The sequence below is a fragment of the Dipodomys merriami genome, unplaced genomic scaffold (assembly GCF_024711535.1).
Source record: "Dipodomys merriami isolate MVZ:Mamm:240054 unplaced genomic scaffold, mDipMer1.0.p SCAF_40, whole genome shotgun sequence".
NCBI lineage: Eukaryota > Metazoa > Chordata > Mammalia > Rodentia > Heteromyidae > Dipodomys > Dipodomys merriami.
The window spans coordinates 5,972,574-5,997,030 of NW_027205604.1; the positions used below are offsets into that span (position 1 = coordinate 5,972,574).

General features: G+C 37.1%; 1 protein-coding gene across 14 annotated transcripts in view; it reads left to right on the forward strand.

The window, feature by feature from the left end:
• Tbl1xr1 (TBL1X/Y related 1) overlaps positions 1-24,457 on the forward strand; it is a 155,284-nt gene that overhangs the window by 104,943 nt on the left and 25,884 nt on the right. For all 14 annotated transcript variants that reach the window (XM_069991874.1, XM_069991880.1, XM_069991869.1 and 11 more), the window contains 3 exons: positions 8,909-9,011; positions 21,314-21,459; positions 24,226-24,448. In XM_069991874.1, coding sequence (XP_069847975.1) covers positions 8,954-9,011; positions 21,314-21,459; positions 24,226-24,448 — 427 coding nt within the window. In that variant the 5' untranslated portion in view covers positions 8,909-8,953. The remainder of the gene's footprint in view (positions 1-8,908; positions 9,012-21,313; positions 21,460-24,225; positions 24,449-24,457) is intronic.

Consider the following 24,457-nt stretch of genomic DNA (forward strand, 5'->3'; position numbering starts at 1 on the left):
ACTCATTATTGGGTATGGATTTTGTTTGGCATAATTTTCATACCTAGTGCTATAATCTTTTTTAAAAAATAATAAATTAGCAGCAGGCCCAAAGAAAATAGTGGTTTTATAGTGCTGCAGATGGGAATGTCTGATGGTCCTAGCGCCCTTGACAGTGCATTTGTACTCCCTTTGCTCTCTTGTCATGTGACGAAGGAGCCACCTACAATACCAGACAATCATTTCCAAGTAGACACATACTCTGTTAGCATCTTGCAGACTGTAATCAATTAAACTCTGTTGTTTATTCATTTCCAGGTTGAAAGTGTTTTGGTTTTTTTTAAATTGGGTTGAGTAACCTGATACTGAGTTTTGAACTGAGCTCTGCCATATGAGTCATACCCGTAGCCTTTTTGTTCTTGTTATTTTTCCCAAGAGTCCCTCTGATTTTTTTCTAGGCTAGTTGAACCTCAGTCCTCCCCCTTCCTTTCAAGGAGCAGAGATAACAGGTCTGAACCACTGCACCCAAAGTTTTTATTGTTATCCTATTCTGGGTGAACTAAAATTTCATCTGTTCTAATGTTAGATTTTCCTCTAGTCGATTTAACAGTGATTCATGATTGTTGTTTTTAGATCAGTTATTTTCTACAAATACCAAATGATTATGTTCTAATCATGTTATTGCTTCTACATTGTTTGTCTGAAATTCTGTGAAGAATTTCTCTTTCCACTCATTTTTTGGATATCCTGAAATAGATGGAATTTACCTGGCTGCCTTAGTTAAAAAATTTTAAAATAATGAGTTGATGATACTGTATGTATCTGCTAAGGAAACAATGATAGATAAATTTTTATTTATAATGTAAGTGCAGAGTTTTGTCCAATATGATGTTTATTGTTTTGTTCACATCAGCCTGTTTAGCTAAGAAAATCCCTTCAAATTGGTGTTTGTTGACACTAGTGATCTTAGGTAGTCCCAGTTGCTTGCTTGCTGGTTTGCACACACCCACTCCCCTCCCCCCTCCCTTTCTCTCCCCCTCTCTCTTTTCCTTCCAACTTTTTTGTTGTTTGTGGTGGTGGTTACAGGCCTTAAACTCTGGGCCTGGGCACTGTACCTGAGCTCTTCAGCTCAAGGTTAGCACTCTGCCATTTGAGCCACAGTGCCACTTCTGGTTTTCTCATTGTTTATTGGAGGTAAGAGTCTCATGACTTTTCTGCCAGGGCTAGCTTTGAACCACAATCCTCAGATCTCAGCCTCTTGAGTAGCTAGGATTACAGACACTCCCTCCCTTCTCTCCCCCCCCCCCCCCCCCCACACACACACACCACTTTACTTTTCTGTCTGCCTTAGAGCTAGAGTACAGGGCCTGGACGCTGTTCCTGAGCTTTTCTGCTCAAAGCTAGTACTATACCACTTTGAGATATAGTTCTGCTTCTGGTTTGCCTGTGCTTAATTGGAGATGAGAATCTCACAGACTTCTGCATTGGCAGGCTTTGAACCATGATCCTAAAATAGCAGCCTTCTAAGCAGCTGGGATTTACACATGTAAGCTACCAGTGCCCAGCTTAATTTTGCATATTTGTAATTTCAGTTCAGGTATTACAACTGAATGCTTCATTTGTACTCTGAATTTTACTGGCAATATATTCTGAGTAAAGCATTAAATAAAAGCATTAAAATATTTTTCCTCAGTTCTAGTACATAAAATTTTAAATAAAATAAATTTACCATCAAGAATTGTTCTCTGGGATAATTTAACACAGTTGTCCTTCCACTTTTTGTAATCTCTGGCACACTGTTGTGTATCACACTGTACAGATGCACTTACCTGAAATGAAAGAGTGGAGTGCTATACCATGAAGGAGACAAGAACAGACCTTTTTCTTCTCATTGTGTATATCCTGTTTCCTTGAAAGTTTTTGTTTTGTAATTAATGTAACCTATTTTCTTAATTATATTTATAGGAAGTTTTAAATTAATATGAATAAAATAGTAAATACTAATACAATAATAAGAGTTAAGGAGAAACTAACCTGTGGGTAGTTGTTTGTTTGATTGGGTCAACATGAGCTGCTGAGCAGGGTGAGGATGGATTCTCTCTGTTTGCCCAGGTTGGGACTCAGTCCTTCAGGTTTTCAGGTCCTTTACCCCTCTGCAAGCTACAGCATACTTGACTTAGTTCTCTGTGGATAGAAATGTGCATGAAACCACATTTTATACTTGACTAGTGGGAAAATACCTTATTTGGGAATAACATCTTTGAAATATAGTTGTTAAAATGAAGTTACAATGGTGGACTCAATTTTAACGTAACTGGACAGATGCAATAGAGTGCCATTTGAGATAGGTTATGTGAAAATTGAGCAGAGGCTGAAACTGCTGGTTACAAAGCAAGGAAAGCCTAGGGCAACAGGCACTGGGACATGTGAGTCTTTAAGACTCATTCAAAGTAGCATTGCTCTGCCAGCACAGTTGATTTTTAACTCATGGTTACTTGAATGGGAACACTAAGTTCTGTTGTGGTAAATTGGTCATGGCCACCCCAGCCAGGAAACATACATATGTTGGTAAGACCCTCTGACCCTAAGCTCAACTCTGTGCCTTGACCTGAAGTGACTATTTTTAGATTGTTTTTTTTGTTCTTGGCCAGCTTGGCAGATAAACTTATATTCACATTCAGATATAATTGTTTAAAGTTTCATCAAACAAAAAATTTTAATTCTGAGTTATACATGCATGTCTGCTTTTGAAGAGTGTGAATTGTTAGGATTGCATACATTTTGGCAGTAAATTTAAAAAAAAAAAACGTATGCTTGTTTCATGATGTGCAGTAGTTTAGTTGTTCAAGTCAAGTAAAGTCCTAGACTTTCCTTGTGGTTTTCCTCTTAGTATTACTCAAGTTAGAGAAACCCTGAGTCAAGTAAATGTGTTTTTCTCTGTAGTAAGGACTAGCAGCATTTGTATATGGGCTCAGTTTTTGCTTCTCCATTCTCTACACTATTTCCTACTCTCAACATCTTTGTTGTAGTTCTCACTTATGTGTCTCCACGGTACAGAAGAGCAGTATGGAAATTGTGCCAAATGTAACCTGGAAATGTCACTCAAAAGTGTATATGCACACTTTTTTTTTTGTTGGCTTTGGGGCCTGAACTCTGGACCTGGGCGCTGTCCCTCAACATTTAAGCTCAAGGCTAGCGCTCTACAACTTCAGCCACAGTGCCACTTCCGGTTTTTTCTGCTTATGTCCTGCTGAGGAATCAAACCCAGGGCCTTCTGTATGCAAAGCAAGCACTCTACCACTGATCCACCTTCCCAGCCTCTTAAAAGAATTTTAAAATCACTTCTTGTGCTGTACTTATTTTATTAACAGATGAAGTATGTACTAAATGAATTTCCTTAGTGACAAAGTTCTGTTGTCTTTGTTGTTGTATATATTGGGGAGAAAAGTATAGCTGCATGTAGTTGGTAAATAAAGCCTACAGGAGAGACGAGCTTCAAGTTGCAGTTGGTGGGAAAGGGCTGGCAGCCCTTTAAAACCTTATCATTTGCCAGCACAAGTGCTGAGTCTGGGTAGAAAGCCCATTCAGGGTAATGGAGACCCTAATGAGGGAAAGATGTATGTTGTGGGTGGATGTGTTGTCAGTTGCTCTTCTGTTCTGCTTTTATACCACAGCTACTTACCATGTCCACATTTATAGTAGAACTTGGTAGGAAATGGAATTCAGTCTAGAATATGGTTATAAAAAGCCTACTCTTCAAAGTATCATTTTTTAAAATATTGATATTTCTTAAAATCATAGTGTTCAGGTCCTAAAACAGTAGCAGACATAGAAGATAGAGCTCAGAAAAATAATAAATAAATTCATGATTTAAGAGGTAATTTTTAGTAAAATCGTTGTGTATGGTGGCTGTCTAGAAAGAACTTTGTGTACAAGGTATAGTGTCAGAAAATTTCCAAGTTACAGTCTTCTGGTATGTTTTAGAGTTAAATTTCATTTATTGCACATTATGAAATTATACATTTTAACATACACAACATAGTAGCATGCACCACATATTAACATAAATCATGTATTTTCCAAGACAAATTATATGATGAGAAGATTGGAATACTTTTTTACATTTTTGCCCAGTTTAGTCTCTGGCTTAATAAATGACAGAATTTCACAGCTGCTTTTGTATTCATGGGTTGGAATGTGTTATAGTTGAAATAAACAGTGAAAAAAAATCCTCTGGCCTTACAAACACATACAGTTGGAAATTTTCCAAGTCAAAATCATTTAAAAAATAAATTTGGATATACTTCTTTCCCCTTTTTTGCTCTTCATTCTTTAATAATAGTCCTTGGGATTCAACCCGGGGTCTTCTGTTTACTGTGAACTTTATGTTAAAATCTCATTTTTCACAAACTTGAGCATTAATGCTCTCTTTCTGTCCTTCCCTCATTTTCTCCCTCTCCTCTCTTATTCTCCTTTCTCCCTTTCTTCCTCTCTCCTGTCATGTAGTTTGAACTTAGGATCTCATGCTTTTAAGAAAGGCATTCTATCACTTGAACCATACCCCTTCCCCCCAGCCTTTTTTTAAACCTTTATTTTTCAGATAGGGCCTTGTGTTTTTGCCAGTGTTTTTTTGTTTCAGTGTTTTTTTTGTTTGTTTGTACCCTGTGTTTGTTTCTGTTGGTAGTAACGCTATAGGCTTCTCATTAGAACATTACATTCAAATTACTGAAGATACCTTACAGTGTAATTTATGAGTAAAATGTAGAATGGTAATTTATTTAAAAAATAGCTTGTCCTAATGTGAGTAAAATACTTATTGAGATTGAAAGTTTCTGTTTTTAATTTTTAATCAATTTTTTTTTTTTTGCCAGTCCTATGGGTTGAACTCAGGACCTGGGTGCTGTCCCCTTAGCTGCTGCTCTAGGCGGAAACCATAGCACCACTTCTTGCTTTTTTATTGGCGATAACAGTCTCATGGACTTTCCTGGGGTGGCTTTAAGCTGAGATCTCTCAGCCTCCTGAGGAGCTATGATTAGAGGAGCCACAGTTAACCTGGCTGAAATTGAGGTTTTGGGGGCTTTTTCTATTTTTTGGTTGGTTGTGAGGCTTGAACTCTGGGCCTGGGCACTGTCCCTCAGCTCGTCAGCTCAGGGCTAGTGCTCTACCACTTGAGCACCATGCCACTTCCAGTTTTCTGGTGGTTTATTGGAGATAAGAGTCTCACAGACTTTCCTGCCCCCCTTGGCTTTGAATCACAATCAAATCTTAGCCTGCTGCTGAGTAGCTAGGATTACAGGCATGAGCCACTGGTGCCTGACAAGATTGAGTTTTTAAAAAAGGTATTTAAGAACATTTAATACTAATTTAAATAGATCCATTCTGCTTCTTTTTGTACATACTTTTGGGCAGAGCCATGAGAACATACTGTTAAAATGTTTGGAAATAAACCCACAGTTGTAGTTTTCAGTGCTAATACACTACGTGCCACTGATGCTTTAATAAATCAATAATTTAAATCTGTTCGGCTGGGATTTTTGTATTAAAAAATTAGCTGAAATAAACATTTCACATAGAGCCTGTGTTTCTTCTTGATTCTCCACTTGTAATTAAATCCTAGTGTTGCCTTCCCTTTACAATTTAAAATGTATTTTGGTAAACCGGATTTCAGTTTAGCCTAACAATATGTTTACTTTATCACATTTTAATCTATAGTTCATACAGTATGAAAGGTGTCTTAAAATTTAATCAGTGTATAATGTTTTGAACACATACAAGTGGTATTTGTTCCCTTAAACTGGATTTTTATAGCTTTTAATAAGGAGGGAAGTGAAGGGTGGGTACTGTTCCTGGAAATGTTTCATTGTGGCAGTGGGGCGATGGTGGACAAAAAAACGTTAGACATTACTGTAGCATGTCCCTCTTGCCTTCAGTAATGTGTAAAGAGTAGGATAGGTTCATAAAAATAATTGTCATAAAGGCAGATCTAAGCAATCATGGATTTAACTTTGAAACTTCAAGTTTTTTAGTGAATAACCAGAGTTTTAAGTTGTTTTTGTTGTTGTTGGTTGTGGGGCCTGAACTCTGGGCCTGCTGTCCCTCAGCTTTGCAGCTCAAGTCTAGCACTCTACCACTTGAGCCACAGCGCCACTTCCAGTTTTATGGTGGTTAATTGGAGATAAGAGTCTATAGACTTTCTATAGACTGGACTGGCTTTGAACCACAATCCTTAGATCTCAGCCTCCTGAATAATTGTATTACAGGCACCTGGCAGTTTTACAAATTTTTAAGAAGCCAGGCATAGTGCTGAGGCAGGAATATCCCTTGATTATATAAGAGTTCCAAGATCAGAATGGGTAATAGTGAAAGAAGCTCATCTCAGAAAATGGTGAGATAGTCTCCATTTGTTAGAGCTACTATTACTGAAAACTAGAGATTTGGAAGGTATCAGATACTACAGAGATATTCTTGCTCATAATCCTGAGGTTTGACATCTGAGATCAAAGTGTCAGCAAGGTTTGTTTCTTCTGAGGCTCCTCTAGTTGATTCACTGATGATTGCATTTCTTCTCTACACATTGTCTTCTTGCCAGGGCATTAGTCATGGTGGACTTGGGTACACTCAAATGGTCTTATTAATGTCATGACCAGATGTGTCTCCACATAGCATTCCCATTCTGAAGCAACTCCCTCCCCTTCCACACACACACACTTGTTAATATTATAATTTGGAGTTAGTAGTCAAGTATAATAAGCTCACTAGATTAAAGAAATGGTATTGTCCTCATATGTCTTGGTTTCAGAAGGACAGTTTTATAGAGTTTGCTGTGATGACCCAGTGAGTAGCTTGGCAGCTGATAAATTTTGCTTTGCAGTGGGAATAAAAGCACACCTCAAATAACACAATTTTTGTAAATGGTTCTGCATGTTTAAAGGCTGTTATTTAGTGGAATTACAGTGGTCTTTGTGTGACAGCAGTCTTGCCTGACCACTTAGGATGTCATTTCTGTGTATGGCAGTCTGTTGTAAACTGTACCTTGATAGCTTGCCTTGTACTTGGGGATTTGACAACATATGTCATGATTTAGAATTGGCACAGGACTTTAGGATTTCTTTATACTCCTTTGGAGATAGGTTTTTGTTGTTGTTGGTGGTGGTGTTTTGTTTGTTTGTTTCCTTGCACTAATGGAAGTTATTAAAGTTCAGTGTCTGAATACCATTTCTGAGTCATAGATCTATATATAGAATTGGTGTTCTCAAGTCATCATTGTCACATTAAAATGAGGAAGAAAGACAGAAGAGGTCCTATGAATACGTTATAGCAAGTACTAAGTAAATGGGAATACTTTTCCTCTTTGTTTTCTTTAATATTCAAATGAATGAGAAATAATGTACTCCTAATAGGAACAAAAGTAGATACATTTAAAATTTGAATTGAAAAGATTATCTAACACTATTTATTATAGAAGCCTTAAAGCCACCAACATTTTTTTTATTCTTTACCTATTTGCACCTTGAACTGTATGTTGTATGGGTTCCAAGTTTTCTTACTGTATCAGGTTATAATGAATGAATTGTCTTTGTCCCTACCAACTTGGAAAGTGACCATGATAACCTTTATATTTTCAAGCTCTGTCATAGTATTCCATTCAAAGTGCTCATTTGTAGTTCTGATGAGATACTACACATCTGCCAGTATCTTTTGTTCTTTGTAGTGTTTCCTTTTTTTGTTACCTAACACATGTAATCAACGCTTATTTGGATAATCACTTGAAAATAATACAAGTAACTGAGAATTTCACTTGACTAAAACAAGGGAAGTAGAAACATAAGTGACTACAGGATGAGATCTGAGAATTGCAGTTCAAAGCCAGTGTGAGCAGGAAAGTCTTATCTTCAGTTAACCACCAAAAGAGCCTTGAGCAAAAATTTTTAGGGACAATTCCCAGGTCCTCAGTTCAAACCCCAGGATCAGCACCCTCCCCAAAAAGTCAATAAACTGCCATCTATGGGACCAAGTCCAGCCAAGCTACCATTTTTAAGTGTTCAGCAGGGGGAAAAAAGAGCTAGTAATGTACAACAATAACTATGAAACTCAAATTATATTAATGTCAATATAGTTATATACTTTTATTGGAATGAATCAACATTTATTTACATATTACTGCTTTTATAACATAATATAGACAACTCTGCATATAGTTATAACAGATGTAGAGCTGAGAAAACTGGAAATATTTGTTTGCTGTCTGGCTCTAAACAGAAAAGATTGCTAGTTTTTAATTGGTATTCTGATGTGAGAATGGATAAGAATAATTATACAAAGAAAAGTCCTGTCGGTTGTCCTTTCTCCCTCTGTGTTCAAGATTTAAATATGTGCAGTAAGAGAATTTCATTTGAGTTTTGGGAACTGTATTCTAACCTCTCTGTCTTTATGCATATCTGGATATTTAAGATTTGAGCATTGCATATTGCATGTTGACAAGTAAAACATAACATCCCACCAGAGTACTTACAGCTACAGTACTTGCCTTGTGGTTCTTCTCTTACCCAGTGGTCTAAAGTCGTTTTTTTCTCCTAAATAACTAATATTCTTGATTTTTAAAATTTGCTATATTTTTCTCATTGATAAGAGTAAAGAGAAACAACTTTTTATGTTACCCAGTATAATTGTTAAATATGATGCTAAAGACTTTTTTTTTTTTTTACAAGTTTCTATTCATTATTTTACTGTTACAGTGCAAAAAAAAAAACACCTGCCATGTTTTGGTTGTGTAATCGTTTTACTAACTATAGAAGTAACTTTGTTAGGGCTTATTGTTAGGCAATATAAAATCATGCTATTATATCATATAATAGTTTGTAAACATTGTTTACATTTTGTTTAAAATATTTTCTGAGAAAATGCTTAATGACCTTTGTTTTGTTTTTAGGGTTATATCCTGTGTTGTGACCTCATGGTTTAAGTGGGAATAAAGATGAGTATAAGCAGTGATGAGGTCAACTTCTTGGTATATAGATACTTGCAAGAGTCAGGTGAGTACTTTTATAAAATAAATAGGCCTCAAATTATTCTATTATTCTCAAAATACTCTTTATGCATTTGAAATTTGTATCAGTCCAAACTGTTGACCTTTGTATGTTTCCTAATGTCTGGACTGCTATTTTAAAGCTGTGTTTTACTGCATGGTTTAACTCTCTGACTCTTTCAAATATGTTGCAATCATTATAGGCAAATACTTGTAATAGTTTTGTTTTTGTTTTTCACTGTCCGAAGGCCATTTTTACAATTTGTTATGAAGTGATATTATTATACCTGCGTAGAAGGAACATATAATTCTCAGAAACCATCATATGCATAGCCTACGCTCAGTTAAATGTTACTGTTCCTAATTAGATATTAGCTGATTTTTTTTTTCAGAATGCTTTCACAAATATTACTGCAATTGAATATATGCAGCCTTGATTTCAATTTTCATTACTATATTGGGGTGATTGTAAATATAGACCAGTGAAAGCCATTTATAACTAATAAATGAGTGGTCAAGTTTTGTAGATTTCAGAGGTTTCGTTGTAAAACAAGAAGGAACAATGCACATTTATTGAGCATGGGAGAGGAAGTTGTTTGATGTACATGGACACAGGATGGTGAGAAAGAAGAATGACTATTAGGTACAGGTGGGAAGTGACAACCACCAATCAAGAAATGGATTTTAGAAACCATACCTTAAGTTTACTATATTTTTTAAGCAAGTTAAGGTGTAATATAAAAATTGATTGTAGTAGTTGTGAGAGAAGACTGAAAGATAGAATAGTGGTATGTGTATGGGATACTAAGCCCTCTGTGTATATCATTTTGAGATTTGAATCATTCTTTTGGGGGGGGGGTCGGTCATGGGGCTTGAACTCTGGGCCTGGGTGCTCTCCCTACGCTCCTCAGCTCAAGGCAAGCATTCTACTACTTGAGCCACAGAGCCACTTCCAGTTTTCTAGTGGTTTATTGGAGATCAGAGTCTCATGGACTTTTCCTGTCCTGGCTGGCTTTGAACTGGGATCCTCAGATCTCACCCTCCTGAGTAGTTAGGATTACAGGTGTGAGCCACCGGCACCCAGCTTTGAATCATTCTTATAGGGCAGAGCTAGTTCTTTCCATTATAGGAAGGCAAATATGGCTTTAGGTTATAATTCCCATTGTTGCTGATTTGTTTCTAGTCATGAGCCTTTTTTATTATTATTAATAAGTTTTTTAAATTGTGAAAATACCGTATAGAGGGGTTACAATTATGCAAGCATGATACTGAGTACATTTCTTATCAAGCATTATCATGAGCCTTTTTAAATGGGTGGGTGTTAACTATTTACAATGTGTTTTTTATTCCTAGGATATATGAACTGCTAAAATAGTCCTCAGCCTTAAAGATAGGGAAGCAGAGGTACAAGAAATTAACATAACTGGGAATAAATTAATACGTATTCTTTTGCATATGCTGATATGACAGATCCAAATGAACACTTCCAGGACTGAATAACATGATTGATAAAGTCAAAAAGTCATGACCACAAAGATTATTATGTATATAACCTATGAATGCCATAGTACATTTAGTACATTTAGCCAAAATGGAAAAGATTTATTGAGTGAAAACACTGGTGTCTGCTTGAATCTGACCAGACCAGAGTCTTTGGGGCTTTTGGACAAACAAAAACCATCGTGGGGGATTGGTAAATGAGAATAGATTATTATAAAGGTTTATTGCTATTTTCAAAAGGCAACTTTTTAGTTCAAACCATTATGACATTACTGTTGTTGGATAACTCAATTGTATCTGGTGGCTTAGCCTGTGCAAAGGTGAGCTAGGGTAGACCAGCCTGGAGCAAGTTGAGTGAGTGAACTCAGATTGCCCTTTTCAAGACAATATAGTTGGGAAAAGGGGCAGTGAGATAACATTCTGATTTAATTTCTGAAATATTCAGTCATTAAATATTAGCAATTCCTCTGAAGTTGTGTTCTCAGAAAAGTTTTTTTTTTTTTTTTTTTTTTTTTTGGTGGTGGGGCTTGAACTCTGGGCCTGGGCGCTATCTCTGCACTCTTCAGCTCAAGGCAAGCGCTCTTCTACTTGAGCCACAGCGCCACTTCTGAGAAGAACTTTTTTAAAGTCTGTGTTTTTAAGTGTTTTAAGTTACAATATAAATCAAGAAATACAGTTTTTTTAATTTAAGTCTGTTCATTGTAAGAAGTGAAGTTTTTAAGTTTAGTACTTTTTTGTACAATGAATTATTATTATTTTTTGCCACCTAGGGCTTGAACTCAGGCCTTGGCACTGTCCCTGAGCTTCTTTTGCTCAAGGGTAGCACTCTACCTTGAGCCACAGCACCACTTCCCACCTTTTCTGTGTATGTGGTACTGAGGAATCTAAGCCAGGGCTTCATGCATGCTAGGTAAGCACTTTACTGTTAAGTCAGCTTCCCAGCCCCTGTACTGGTGATTTTAAGTATGTTATTGAGTAGCAGAAGCTCTTAAATAAGAATAATACCTTCATAAAAATTGTAGCTTCCAACCCGTACTTGTAGTTTATACATGTAACAATGCTAACTTCTCAGGAGGCTGAGCTTTGAGGATCAAGATTTGACACCAGCACAGGCAAGAATGTCTTTAAGACTCCTATCTCCAATTAACTACAGAAAAAATAAGCTGGAAATGGAGTTTTGGCTCAAAGTGATAGACCACTAGCTTTGAGCAAAAAAGGTCAAAAAACAGTACCCAGACCCTGAGTTCAAGCCCCCAGCACCAGAGTACACACCCAAAAAATTGTAGCTTCCCATTTACATTATGATTTATGGGAGGATTAAACTTGTTCTGGGAATATAACGACACAAATGTAAGAACTTTCTCTAGCAGAATTATAAAGTGTGATGCTTTGGCTGCCTCGTACATCAGGATCTCTTAAGAATTGTCAAATTGGGCCCAGGAATGTGCATTTTACAAAGACCCCAGATATTCATAGACCTCTACTAAAGTTTAAAGGCAAAAGTCAGAAACAGGAAAAAATGTATATATACTGAGATGAGGTTGTAGTAATACTTCTAAAGAACTGCCACTAACTATTCTGGTATAATTATATTTGTGGGCAGTGTTCACAGGAATAATGAGGAATGTTTTTGTGAATAAAGGATGCTATGAGATTTCTGAAAGTGCTTTCAGAAACGGAAACAGTAGAGAGCTAGTTCTGAGAACCCAGAACAGTTCAGATTGAATTTGGAATCTCATCCACAACAAAATTTTTAGTATGGCATAAATACGTGTATTTCCCTTGTACTCCAGAAGCCCTTTCTTGGTTGTGATTTCTATTTATATGTAAATATGGCCATTTTGCAGTAGATTATAGTTTGGAATCTCCTGGTCAAACCCAGCATTCATTCCCTGGGCTCCTTTGGGGATTCAGTGTATTTAGTGTCATAACATGCAAGGGGTATTTGTAGGTCATTTGTGATTAAGCATTTAAGAAATACAAATTGCTTAAGCTCATAGCTATTTCTCTTGAAAGATTTTCCTGCCTTCTCTATAGAAGAACACTGTATTGGTTTGGCAAATGTGTAGAAAAGGAACACTCATGGTAGAGAGATGCTCTGCAGAGATGTTCAGAGGTCTTTTTTGTGAAGACTCTGGAACAGAGAAGAAAATAGCCTCAGCTATCTCATTTTCTAAAGGCTTTCAGTCAGAAAGTTGAGAAACAACATAGGAAAGTTTTGTTTAAAATGTGGTTCAGAAATCCTGTTTAGTACATCCATTCATACCAAGCAGTGTTAATGTTAAATGAACTATGGCCTCCCACCTCCAAGGAAAATAAAATCACCTAAGTTATTTGGAAGATAATTGTTAAGTCTTTACCACCTCCCCACCATCCCCAATTTCATATGTTTTAAGTGCTTTTCTTTTCTTTTTTGTCTCTTTTTTTTAGATAAATAGAAAATTCCGAGGAATTAACATGTGATACTATAAGTAACAATTGACTTGATTCATTAGTTTGCCTAAGGATAATTACTCATACAGATATATGAGTATCTGTGTGTAGATATGTACCTTGTGGTACAAGATAAGTTATGTAATAAAACCTGGGTACTTGGGTAGAGGAGCTGATTCGGATCTTAATATCCCATGTGGTCTACCCCTTCCCTTGGCTCCTATAGATTTCTGGTTTTGTTCTTTTCCCTTTTTCTTTTTCTTCTTCTTCTTTTTTTTGGGAGGGGGGTCTTTCATGGGGCCTGGGCGCTGTCCCTCAGCTCAAGGTTAGTGCTCTACCACTTGAGCCATACCTCCACTTCTGGCTTTTTCTGTTTATGTGGTGCTGAGGAATCAAACCCAGGGTCTCATGCATGCACTTTACCATGCACTCTACCACTGATCCACCTTCACAGACCTCTTTCTTCTTCTGTGGGGCTTGAGCTTGTTGTTTTGTTTTTATTTTATACTAGACCCCACTCTCTTACTTGTGAAGAGCTTTATAATGACTTTGCTATTGATGATATTCCTGGACTGTTGGATGTTAGGAAACAGCTTATATTTGAAAAAGTAACCAAAGCTTGCAAACACAAAAGACCCTAATTACTAAACTGAATTCTGGTTTGTGAATACTGTTACTTAAAAAAGAAATACCTCATACTTTTAGTCATGGATCAGTGGCTCACACCTGCAATTGTAGCTATTTTGTGTCTCCCAGTATTATTATTTCAAAGTGATGATATATCTTGACTTAACAAGTAGGGTCTCTCCTGGACCCTACTTTCCTTTACTGTTTACTCGCAAACCTTTTCCAAAGGTGTCACATCTCCTGCTATACCTTACACCACAGTACTTTTTCTGATTTGGCACTCACTTCAAGTGTTACAGAGGATTAACATCCCTTATGGAAACCCAGATTGCTTCAAAATAGAAAACTGAATATGAAGTCATGGTGCATATAGAAGAAAACACCACACCTGCCCTCATGTGATTGGCCTTAGTTAAACGCACACTGGAGTTAGAATACCATAATCACCTTCACACTAGTATGAATACCATAATCACCTTCACACTAGTATGAACTATAAATCAATTGAGTGTTTCACCTTGGGTCCAGTCCCAAGATATGCAGGCCCTGCATGTCTCTTGCATGGATTTGCAGACGCTACAGTATGTGGAGTCTGAAGCACATACTGGCCCCAAGTATTTCACATAAGTATTGATGTGTACAAGTACACATCAATCATGTGAATGTGTGTGTAACTTAAGGTTCTATATACCATATAGCTCAATTCATTTGCCTTGAATAGTTCTCTCTATGAGCCCCTGTAATGATTAATGCCACCAATAAAGTGACAGTGCAGTTTCTATTGGCTCAGAAAAGATAATGGACTTCGTACATACCTCATTCCCAGTGCCAAATGTAAACAGACTGTAAGAATGGATTGTAGGAGAGTCAGGTTAAACTGGCAGTCAGTAATTTACCCTTAGCCATAAACCAGAGTGAGAGAGCTCAGGATTTGAACGTCCACCTTCAGTTTACCTTATACTTTTTGTGGTAGATGACCAGCTACAGTGTGAGTAGGCTCCTACTTTTACTTTGACACATGATAGTTGTGCACTTCAACAATTAACAGGAAACATGTCATGGGTGCTAATAAAAGTTTATATGTTTATTCTTTCACATCAGAGTTTCTTTGTTTGTAACTATAACTCACTTAACAGAATTTCTACTACACATTTTTACTTGACTCATTTTTCAAAGGATAGGAGTCATTAGAAAATAAACATTAAAATGTCTGGATTTAAGATGGACACTGGTGACTCAGCCTATAATTCTACTTATTCAGGAGGCTGAGATCTAAGAGTTTTAGTTTGACATCAGTTCTAAGAAAAGAAAACTCTGAGGGGCTGGGAAGGTAGCTTAGTGGTAGAGCGCTTGCCTTGTATGCATGAGGCCCTGGGTTCGATTCCTCAGCACCACATAGTCAGAAAAAGCCAGAAGTGGTGCTGTGGCTCAAGTGGTAGAGTGCTAGCCTTGAGCTGAAGACCTGAGGGACAAAGCCCAGGCCCTGAATTCAGGTCCCATGACCAGCAAATTAAAAAAAGAAAGAAAACTGAGACTTTTATCTTTAGTTAACCAGCAAAAAGCCAGAAGTAGAGTTGTGGCTTTGAGTAGAAAAAGCTAAGCAAGAATGTGATGAGTTCACATTTGGATGAGCACCAAAAAACCCAGAAAGCTTAATTAGTAATCATTCTTAATTAGTAATCTTACCATCATTATTTTTTTAAGGAATAGTCAGCATAGCAAGGATAGAAAGAAGTGTAATACATTTCTAATGCCACTACACATCTACGTGAGGTTTAAAGCAATCATGAAGACCTCCTTTAAAATGCTTATATCCCCTTCAGCTTCCATGTGAATCTTTCCTAATAAAGAGAAAAATACATGCAGAAGTGTGAGATAAGTCCAAATGTCAAGCTATGGAGTGAATAATTCAGTGGTCAAATTCATTTGCTAGAAATTATACTATTGAAATTATTCCAGAAGATTGAATCCAGTTAAAAATTAGTTATAGGTTATTTTGTGAGGTACAAAAGAGAGGTAGTGCTAAGAATTGAGCCCAGTGCTTTGTGTAAGTGCTCTACCACTGAGATTTGTGCAAGTGCTCTACCACTGAGATTTGCCCCGGCCTTATATTTTAGAGTAAAATTAGGGCACAGAATTGTATACCTCATGTTTCCAAGCTAGCTACAGCATTTTCCTCTTCTCCTTTATACCTTTTGTAAAACCTGAATCTGGAGGGAAAAGCTGAAAGTAGATTTGGGGATAAAGGAAATATATTGTGAAATGAACAGAAATTTAATTTTCTGGGCTTTTCTGCCCTGAGCATAAATAGAACATTGAATACATCAGGTTGTTGTCTCCCCTCTCCCTACAAACTAGGACACTGTTGTCCTCATAGTTGAGACTTGCATTTGTGTGTGTGTGCGCGTGTGTGCATGTACATGCGCACCAGTCCTAGAGCTTGAACTCAAGACCTGGGCATTGTTCCTGAATCGTTTTTTTCTTTTTCTTTTTGAATGCCCAAATCTAGCACTGTATCACTTTAGCCACAGCTCCACTTCCACCTTTTTGGTGGTTAATTGGAGATAGTCTCATGGACTTTCCAGCCAGGACTGGCTTTAAACTGGAACTGCTATCCTCAGATCTCAGCCTCCTGAGTAGCTAGCATTACAATTATGAACAGTGGGTACCTGGCTTGTTTTGTTGTTGTTGTTGTTTTGTTGCTTTTTCCCCCCCAAATTATAAAACATCCACATACCCTCTGCCGTAAGTAGGATGTTCATGGTTCATTTTCCCATTCCTGTACTCTCTTTGCAAATTAGTGTTGCCAGGCTTTGCAGTACTATCACCCCTTTGAGATCCTAACACCTTCCTAACATCTCAAGGGAAAGCATCCCCTAAAATAAACAATACATAAAAGGTCTTCTATGACTGAGAGACTGTCTTTCTCTTTTTTTGGGGGGGGGGTCCGGTCGTGGGGCCTGATCTCTGGGCCTGGGCTCTGTCTCTCAGCTCTTCAGCTCAAGGCTAGCACTCTACCACTTGAGCCACAGCACCACTTCCGGTTCTTTTCTTATGTGGTGCTGAGGAATCAAACCCAGGGCCTTGAGCATGCAAGGCAAGTGCTCTACCACTGAGCCACCTTCCCAGCCCCGAGACTTTCTTTCCAGCTCTTCTGTCAGCTAAAATTTCAATTACTTTACAAGTCTTACATGGATGCTATTTATGTTAGGTATGCTCTTACCTCTGAAAAGAAAGGATGCTGTTTCTAAGTAAGCATGCTAGATATTAGCAGTTTTCAGAATGATGCAAATCAAAAACTTCACAAAAGTGCCTCTTACAAATATATTTAGATAACAAGCACTTAAAAAGTTTGTTGGCATAAGCCTTTTACATTGCTTTTCAAGGAAAGTTCACGTTATGTATGCTTTGTCTAGAGTCATAGATAGGACAAAACAGATTCTAGAAGAATTGTATCCTAATTGAACAAATGCTTATTGAGTTGCTTGTCAATTCATCTACTAGTTCCCTGAATTAAAGGATTTTAGATTTCAACCCTTTCTTAGGCAGCCAAGTGTAGTCAGTATGTATATATCATGAATGCATAGGTAGATGCCCACAGTGTGGTATTTGCTGTACATGGGTCAGCCTGGTAGAAACCGATTAGTCCTGTGGCAATAGAAGGCCTCATGTCTGTTCACTTTAGGGGAGAAGAACAAAAGAGCAAAGCTTAGCCATATATTGTTGTGTAGCATAGCATATTGAAGATGTTACCTGTTGTTTGTTGTCATATAAGTTTTAAATGTGAAGTGGAGGAAGGCTACCTTGAGTGTGGGTTTGGGGAGATGAGAGTCAAGATATACGCAGGTCTAGATTACAAAAATAGCTGTAATATATAGAAGTGTATTAAGAAGGACACGGGTGATATGATCAGTTTTAGTTTTATACATCATCTAGCAGTAGTTTGGCAGATGTACTGGATGTGGTAAGAAAGAAGGAAGCCTATGGCAGGGATAGTCCAAGCAGTGGTTGATTGAAGACTACTAAACTCAGTTCCTTGCAGCCAAGGAGAGATAATGAGAGACTAGAGAAGATAAGGAGATAGAATTTGGAGATTAAATGATAAAATCTGGCAAATGGTTGGATGCTAGAGGCAAGAAAGAGGTGGAAGTTATTAGGACTATAACTTTGAGGTCTAATGAAGTAAGACCAGAAGTTCCCAATGATAAAAGTTTGGGGGAAAGGAAAGATAAAAACTTTTGAATATGATTTTTTGCCTGAGTGTAATACTGTAATAAAAACATTTTAGTTGAGTTGAACATTTATTTAATCAAAATGTGTAAGTGTGAACCTTCTTTAGGTGAACACTAATGAGCAGTGTCAAAACAATGCTAGTAACTTGGCCAGGGTGTTTCCTTGTTATCTGAGAGCACTCACTGAACACTTTGGCCATGCCTTCCTTTGCACATAAGTACCTGGGAGGCTTCAGGTCTGACAAACTGAAGCTGTGTACAGCTCTCCAGTTAGAAATAGCAGCACAGTTCCACCTGCACTTCCAGGATATACTTAGTTACCGTATTAATCTGACCATAAATCTGTACGCAAATTCAGTAGAGTCTAAATGCAACAGTTTTGTCTATTAAATTGTACCCAGGGATGGAGTATACAGAAATTATGAACTTCATGTACATTTGATAAATTTTAAGTGAGTCAGAACATTTTTGAAGTCCTGGCACCAAGTATAGTTAATAACATGTTATCATGTTTCATGCATTGCTTATGCCACTTTCTAAGACCCTCAGTTGAGAACAGAAATATGATGTACCCTTACTCTGTCAGAAAGTAAGAGCTTCATCTCAATCTTAGCTTTGTCCATGACCACATGTTTACTTTTCTAGGGAAATAGAATGTCTGAATTTGAATCCTTACTCTCTTCCTATTTCCTATTAATCCAGATTGTCATGTAGTATGTTTATGGTCTCCGGTTTAAGTCCTCCAGAAATGATACCTTCTCTCTCCAAATATTCTTAAATCTCTAAGCCACTTACAACTTTTTGGCTTATTGAAGTTATTATTTGATTATTGAAGTTATTAGAGAGTGTATGAACTAAAACAATAGCTTCACCATCACTGCTGTGGGTTTTCATTGCCATCCTGAACCCTTTTTCTTAATTCTTTGCTGGCAAGGAATCTAGTCACACTCAAGAAGTTGCTGTTGCTGATTTCTTGACAGAATAATTTAAAATGACAGTCTCTCTCCCCCCCCCCCCCCATTATATTTTGTGAGCTAGGATTGAGCTGGATACTGTAGCTATATTTAATCATAATCTTGTCTGTAGGTTGCATTTTTAAAAAAATTATTTCTTACCCCTCCTAATCAGGGTAGGTAGGATAAGAGAATGTTTATCTGAGCTAAGGAAGAAAGAAGGAAGAAAAATGAAATTAGGTGTGCTTTGACTATCAATAAAGTGATTAAATACTTTCTAGTGTTTGTGAGCCCACAGTATTTTACTATAGGACTGTTCATGAATGCCAGGAGTAGCCTAAAACTAGAATGTAAAGATAACATGTACTAAACACTGAAAAACTAGGGTAAAACAGGCTGCACAACAGATTTGTTAGGCATGTTAAATCACTTTAGTCAAAGACCAAAATATAATCACATTCATTTAAATGTTGGGATTTTTTAACATATTCTGTGTCATTTTACATTTTGAATTGTTTTAAAATATTACAGCAATTTTTTTTTGTTGTTCATGGGACTTAAACCATAATATTGCTAAAGAAAATAACTACATCTGTGTCTATCAGCTTATAATTACTTTTCAATTTGAGCTATACTTTCATTTAAAAAAGAAAGACAAGGTTTTTGTTTTGTGTTGTGGTTTTAAATATTTCAAGTTAAAATAAGTAATTGTTGAAGGAGATGGAGAAACCTGTTTTTCGTTGGTGTGTCCCCACCCCCCAGAGTTCATTTAGATGAGTTAGTACAATGTGGCAAACAATTTTTAAAGCTTTCATCTCATACATTGAAGTAGCATATGAAGCTGAGCACCCAGCTACTCAGGACACTGAGGAGGATCTCATTTCAAAGCCAGCCTGGGCAGCAAAATACTTGACTGTGATCAAGTGGTAGAATGCTGTCATAAAAGCCAAGCCAAGAGGAAAGCAAGGGGAGGGATGACATTGTCCCCAAAGGAATTTACTTTTTACCTAACATGTAACTGTAACCCTCTGGATGCCATCTTTATAATAACAACTTTTTTTTTTTTTTTTTTAAGCCAAGCAAGAACTCAAGGCCTTGATTTGGGGGGGGGGGGGAGTCTGTCATGGGGCCTGAAATCTGGGCTTGGGCTTGGGTGCTGTCCTTATGCTCTTTGGTGTAAGGTGAGCGTTCTACTGCTTGAGCAGCGCCACTTCCGGTTTTCTAGTGGTTTATTGGAGATAAAGAGTCTCACAGACTTTCCTACCCGGTTTTGCTTTGAACCGTGATCCTCAGATATCAGCCTCCTGAGTAGCTAGGATTATAGGCATGAGCCACCGGCGCTCTGTAAGGCCTTGATTTTTAAGCCTGAGTGTTAGAATATTTTTCATTTAAATTTTTTCTTAGTATTTCATTTTGAACAACACAAAATATTGGAGGTGTTCAATGATCTACATATAGAAATCTAAATATGCCACAGAAATATTAAATGTCACTTCATCTATATTAGTTATCTTGAGTGAAACAGTCCAATCGCATGATTTCCAAAATCTTTTCTTTCTCTTTCTCTTTCTCTTTCTCTTTCTCTTTCTCTTTCTCTTTCTCTTTCTCTTTCTCTTTCTCTTTCTCTTTCTCTTTCTCTTTCTCTTTCTCTTTCTCCCTTCCTTCCTTCCTTCCTTCCTTCCTTCCTTCCTTCCTTCCTTCCTTCCTTCCTTCCTTCCTTCCTTCCCTCTCTCCCTCTCCTTCTCTCTTTTCTTTCTTTTCTCTTTCTCTCTTTTCTCTTTCTCTCTTTCTTTCTTCTCTTCTTTCTCTCTCTTCTTCTTTCCTTTCTTTCTTTCTTTCCTTTCTTTCTCTTTCTTTCTTTCTCTTTCTTTCTTTCTTTCTTTCTTTCTTTCTTTCTTTCTTTCTTTCTTTCTTTCTTTCTTTCTTCCTTCCTTCCTTCCTTTCTTTCCTTTCTTTCCTTTCTTCCTTTCTCTCTTCCTCTCTTCCTCTCTTTCCTTCTTTCCTTCTTTCTTTCTCTTTCTGTTGGGGGGCTTGAACTTTGGGCCTGGGTGCTCTCCCTGAGCTCTTCAGTTCAAGGCTAGGGCTCTACCACTTGAGCCACAGAGTCACTTCTGGTTTTCTGGTGGTTAATTAGAGATAAGAGTCTCAGACTTTCCTGCCCAGGCTGCCTTTGAACCACAATCCTCAGATCTCAGTTTGCTGAATAGCTAGGAATACAGGTGTGAGCCACGGGTGCCTGGCCTTTTTCAGATTTTTAGGTTTGATGCTTTTAGTTGAAGAAAGTTATATCACTACTAAGTTTTGAAATTCTAAAGCCATGCAATCTAGTGGTTAGTAGAAATTTTTTAAAGAGTACATTAGCAATCAAGAGAAAAGGGAAATGTATAAAGGCTGAGATACATAGATTTTGATACTTCTTTTTAAACATTTTACTGTCTAGGATTTCAAAATGATAGAATATGATTTTGAAAGAGCTATAGAATTGGGGATTTTTCTTTTGTTTTGCTGTGTCATTTAGTGTATTATCTTTAGGAAAATAAATTCTTATTTCTTTTTGCTTTTAGGATTTTCTCATTCAGCATTTACCTTTGGTATAGAAAGCCATATAAGTCAGTCTAATATAAATGGTGCCCTTGTCCCACCTGCTGCATTGATTTCTATCATCCAGAAAGGTCTACAGTATGTAGAGGCGGAAGTTAGTATTAATGAGGTAAGGCAGACATTTCAAATACACATTCTTACTCTCAAATGCATTCTTTAATTAGCTCTCTTATTTGTTTGCTTGTTCAGTATCTGACTTGAGCTCCACTGATTACTAAAAATGTTATTTGTTTCGACTAAAAATGTTGATGTATCAGGGCATATCTGTAAGACATAGTGGCTTCCAAGTGTAAGGACTGTCAGCTGTCATAAATAAATTACTTATTTGTTCATTTATTAGCGTATAATTTTTAAGAAAGCACCAGGAAATAATTTTAATTAGCATAACAACATTTTGCTCTGGAATGTTGAGACTGAATTGATGGTAGAGAATTGGAACTTCATCGTGTTTAGATATATATTGATTATGGAAGCCAATTTATAATTGAAGCCAATTCTTGACACTTTTGCTTATCTAAGTTCCACATGGAAGCAATTTGCTCAGTTCATATATTTGCATACTGGGGCACACAAGCAGAATCCTACTTGTTCACTGATTTTATAGCATCTGATTGGAACACAGCAACACGTATTTACTTCTGTGTTATATATTACCTGTCCTATATATTCTGTCCTGTATATTACCTGTGGTAAACCTATAGTCTAGCTTAAAATGTTGAAGTATGAGCAAAACTGACAATATGTGGTGCTTTTTCCCATTTTCATTTGAGAGTTCAGCATGTATCCTGTTTTTGTATAATTTTGCCTGAAATGTGTATGATTTCTATAGCAATATTTGTCACTGTAATTACAAAGTATAATAAGATTGATTTAATTATTTTTAGGTCTCTTCATTTCTGAGACTGAAAGGTCACTGAGTTAAATGTGCCTTCGTTGTGTTTAATTGCTTTTCTTTTCAAAGTATGCACAGGGTGAAAAGTATATACCATCACTCGTTAGAGATGAACACTAACTTTTCCTGAAAATTATTTTCTAAGTTTAATATAAAATAGCTGGGTTTTGGTAGCTTACTCTTGTAATCCTAACTACCCAGGAAACTGAGATGAGTGGGTCTTAGTTCAAAGCCAGCCCTGGCAGGAAAGCCTGTGAAACTCTTATTTCCAAGTAACTACCAAATAAGCCAAAAGTGGAGCTGTGACTCAAGTGGTAGAGTATTAGCCTTGAGCATAAAAGTACAGGGACAGGACCCAGGCAACCCCAGGATTGATTCATTCTCTCATTCGTGTGTGTGTGCGTGCATGCGTGCATGCGTGCATGCGTGCATGCGTGTGTGTGTGTGTGTGTGTGTGTGTGTGTGTGTGTGTGTGTGTGTGTGTGTGTGTGTGTGTGTGTCCCCACAATGTATCTGGTTGGTTTTAGTATTTTTTTACCTACTTGAATTACTGTCTTTTATTCAAATATTTTATTGTTGCTTAGTTTAGATTGATGTGCTGGGTTTCTTTAACCCAGCCATATCCTGCACTATTGTGCATGACCCTACACACCACTGTATACAGCTCTTTACATTTTACAGGACCTCTTCCCCACCCCCCCCCCCCACACACACACATAGCACTGACACTGAAGAGTGTCAGTAGTATATACTCATTAAGTGAATTAGGTCCCATACTTGTATGTTCCTGTTCATTTGGAATGTTTTTGTATCTGACTAGTTCTGTTTCTGTGTCTTTTCTTGTTACTTGCTGGAGAATTTCATTATTATCCACGAGCTTCCTAATGTAAACAAGTGGAGTTTTGGAAATTTTGCCAGTTTCACAAAACTAAAGAAGCAAAGCCTTTCCTAACTGCTAGAGCCTGAGTCTCTTTTCAGTGAGAGAGAGTGATTGCATAGGTCTGAGTCGTGCACAGCCCCTCATATGCTGGGGATCCAGCCGTGCTAGAGAGCACTGTACTACTGAGGCTCTGTATACTCATAAGCTCCCTGGTGATGGTGGTTGCTGTTTGTCCCCTGTCCTTCATACTTTGAAGTTAAGGAGCCTCAGCTTCCATGATTAGCTATGAAACCTTATCAAGTCTTCAAATTTTATTGCGCTTAGTCAACATTAGCAAAATAAGGTGACTAAGTGGATTTCATAATGTCTGAAATTTACCTGTTTTTTAATATTTTAAGCAAATTACAACAACTTCTGAGTCCAAAGCTTTTTTTTTTTTACAAGTTCTTAATTTTTTTTAAGAATGAGAGTTATCCCTTACTATCTTTGAGGATTATTTACAGCACCATTCACCTCTTTACAAATCCCCAAGTCTCCAAATGTTCAATTCACCTTCTGAAATAGTATTTTTGCATAACTACACACATCTTTCCTTATGTTTCCTTACTATCTCTAGATTAATATATAATAACATGCTATGATGTACAAATGTTACTTTTGATCCAATTGTTTGAATGTGATATGGCACCAAGCATGTCCTGGTTGTATGACTTATTCCATATTGTCATTTTCACTATTTGAATTTTAGAATCTAATAAACTGTCATCTGGGTCTACATTTAACAATATGAATAAATGTAGAGGAAAATTTGAACTACCATTTGCTATTGCCTGTTCGGGTTTCCTATTTTCTTACCTTCCCTCTTTCTTACATGAATTCAGAAATGATTGATCTAAAATACATTATTTCATGTATGTGAATTGGACATTTGGAGACTTGGGGATTTGAAAAGAGGTGAAGGGTGCTATAAATAATCCTCAAAAATATTGAGGGGTGTTTAATCCTTCTTTAAAAAATGAAGGTTTTCATTGTGTCTGTTGATTAAGTGCAAGTAATCTTAAATGTTAACTTTGATTTTCTTCTCCATAATTTTCCAAATCTAGGATGGTACCTTGTTTGATGGTCGACCCATAGAGTCTCTGTCCCTGATAGATGCCGTAATGCCTGATGTAGTACAAACAAGACAACAAGCTTACAGAGATAAGCTTGCACAGCAACAAGCAGCAGCTGCTGCAGCTGCTGCAGCTGCAACTAACCAACAAGGTTCTGCGAAAAATGGAGAAAACACCGCAAATGGGGAGGAGAATGGAGCACATACTATAGCAAGTGAGCTGA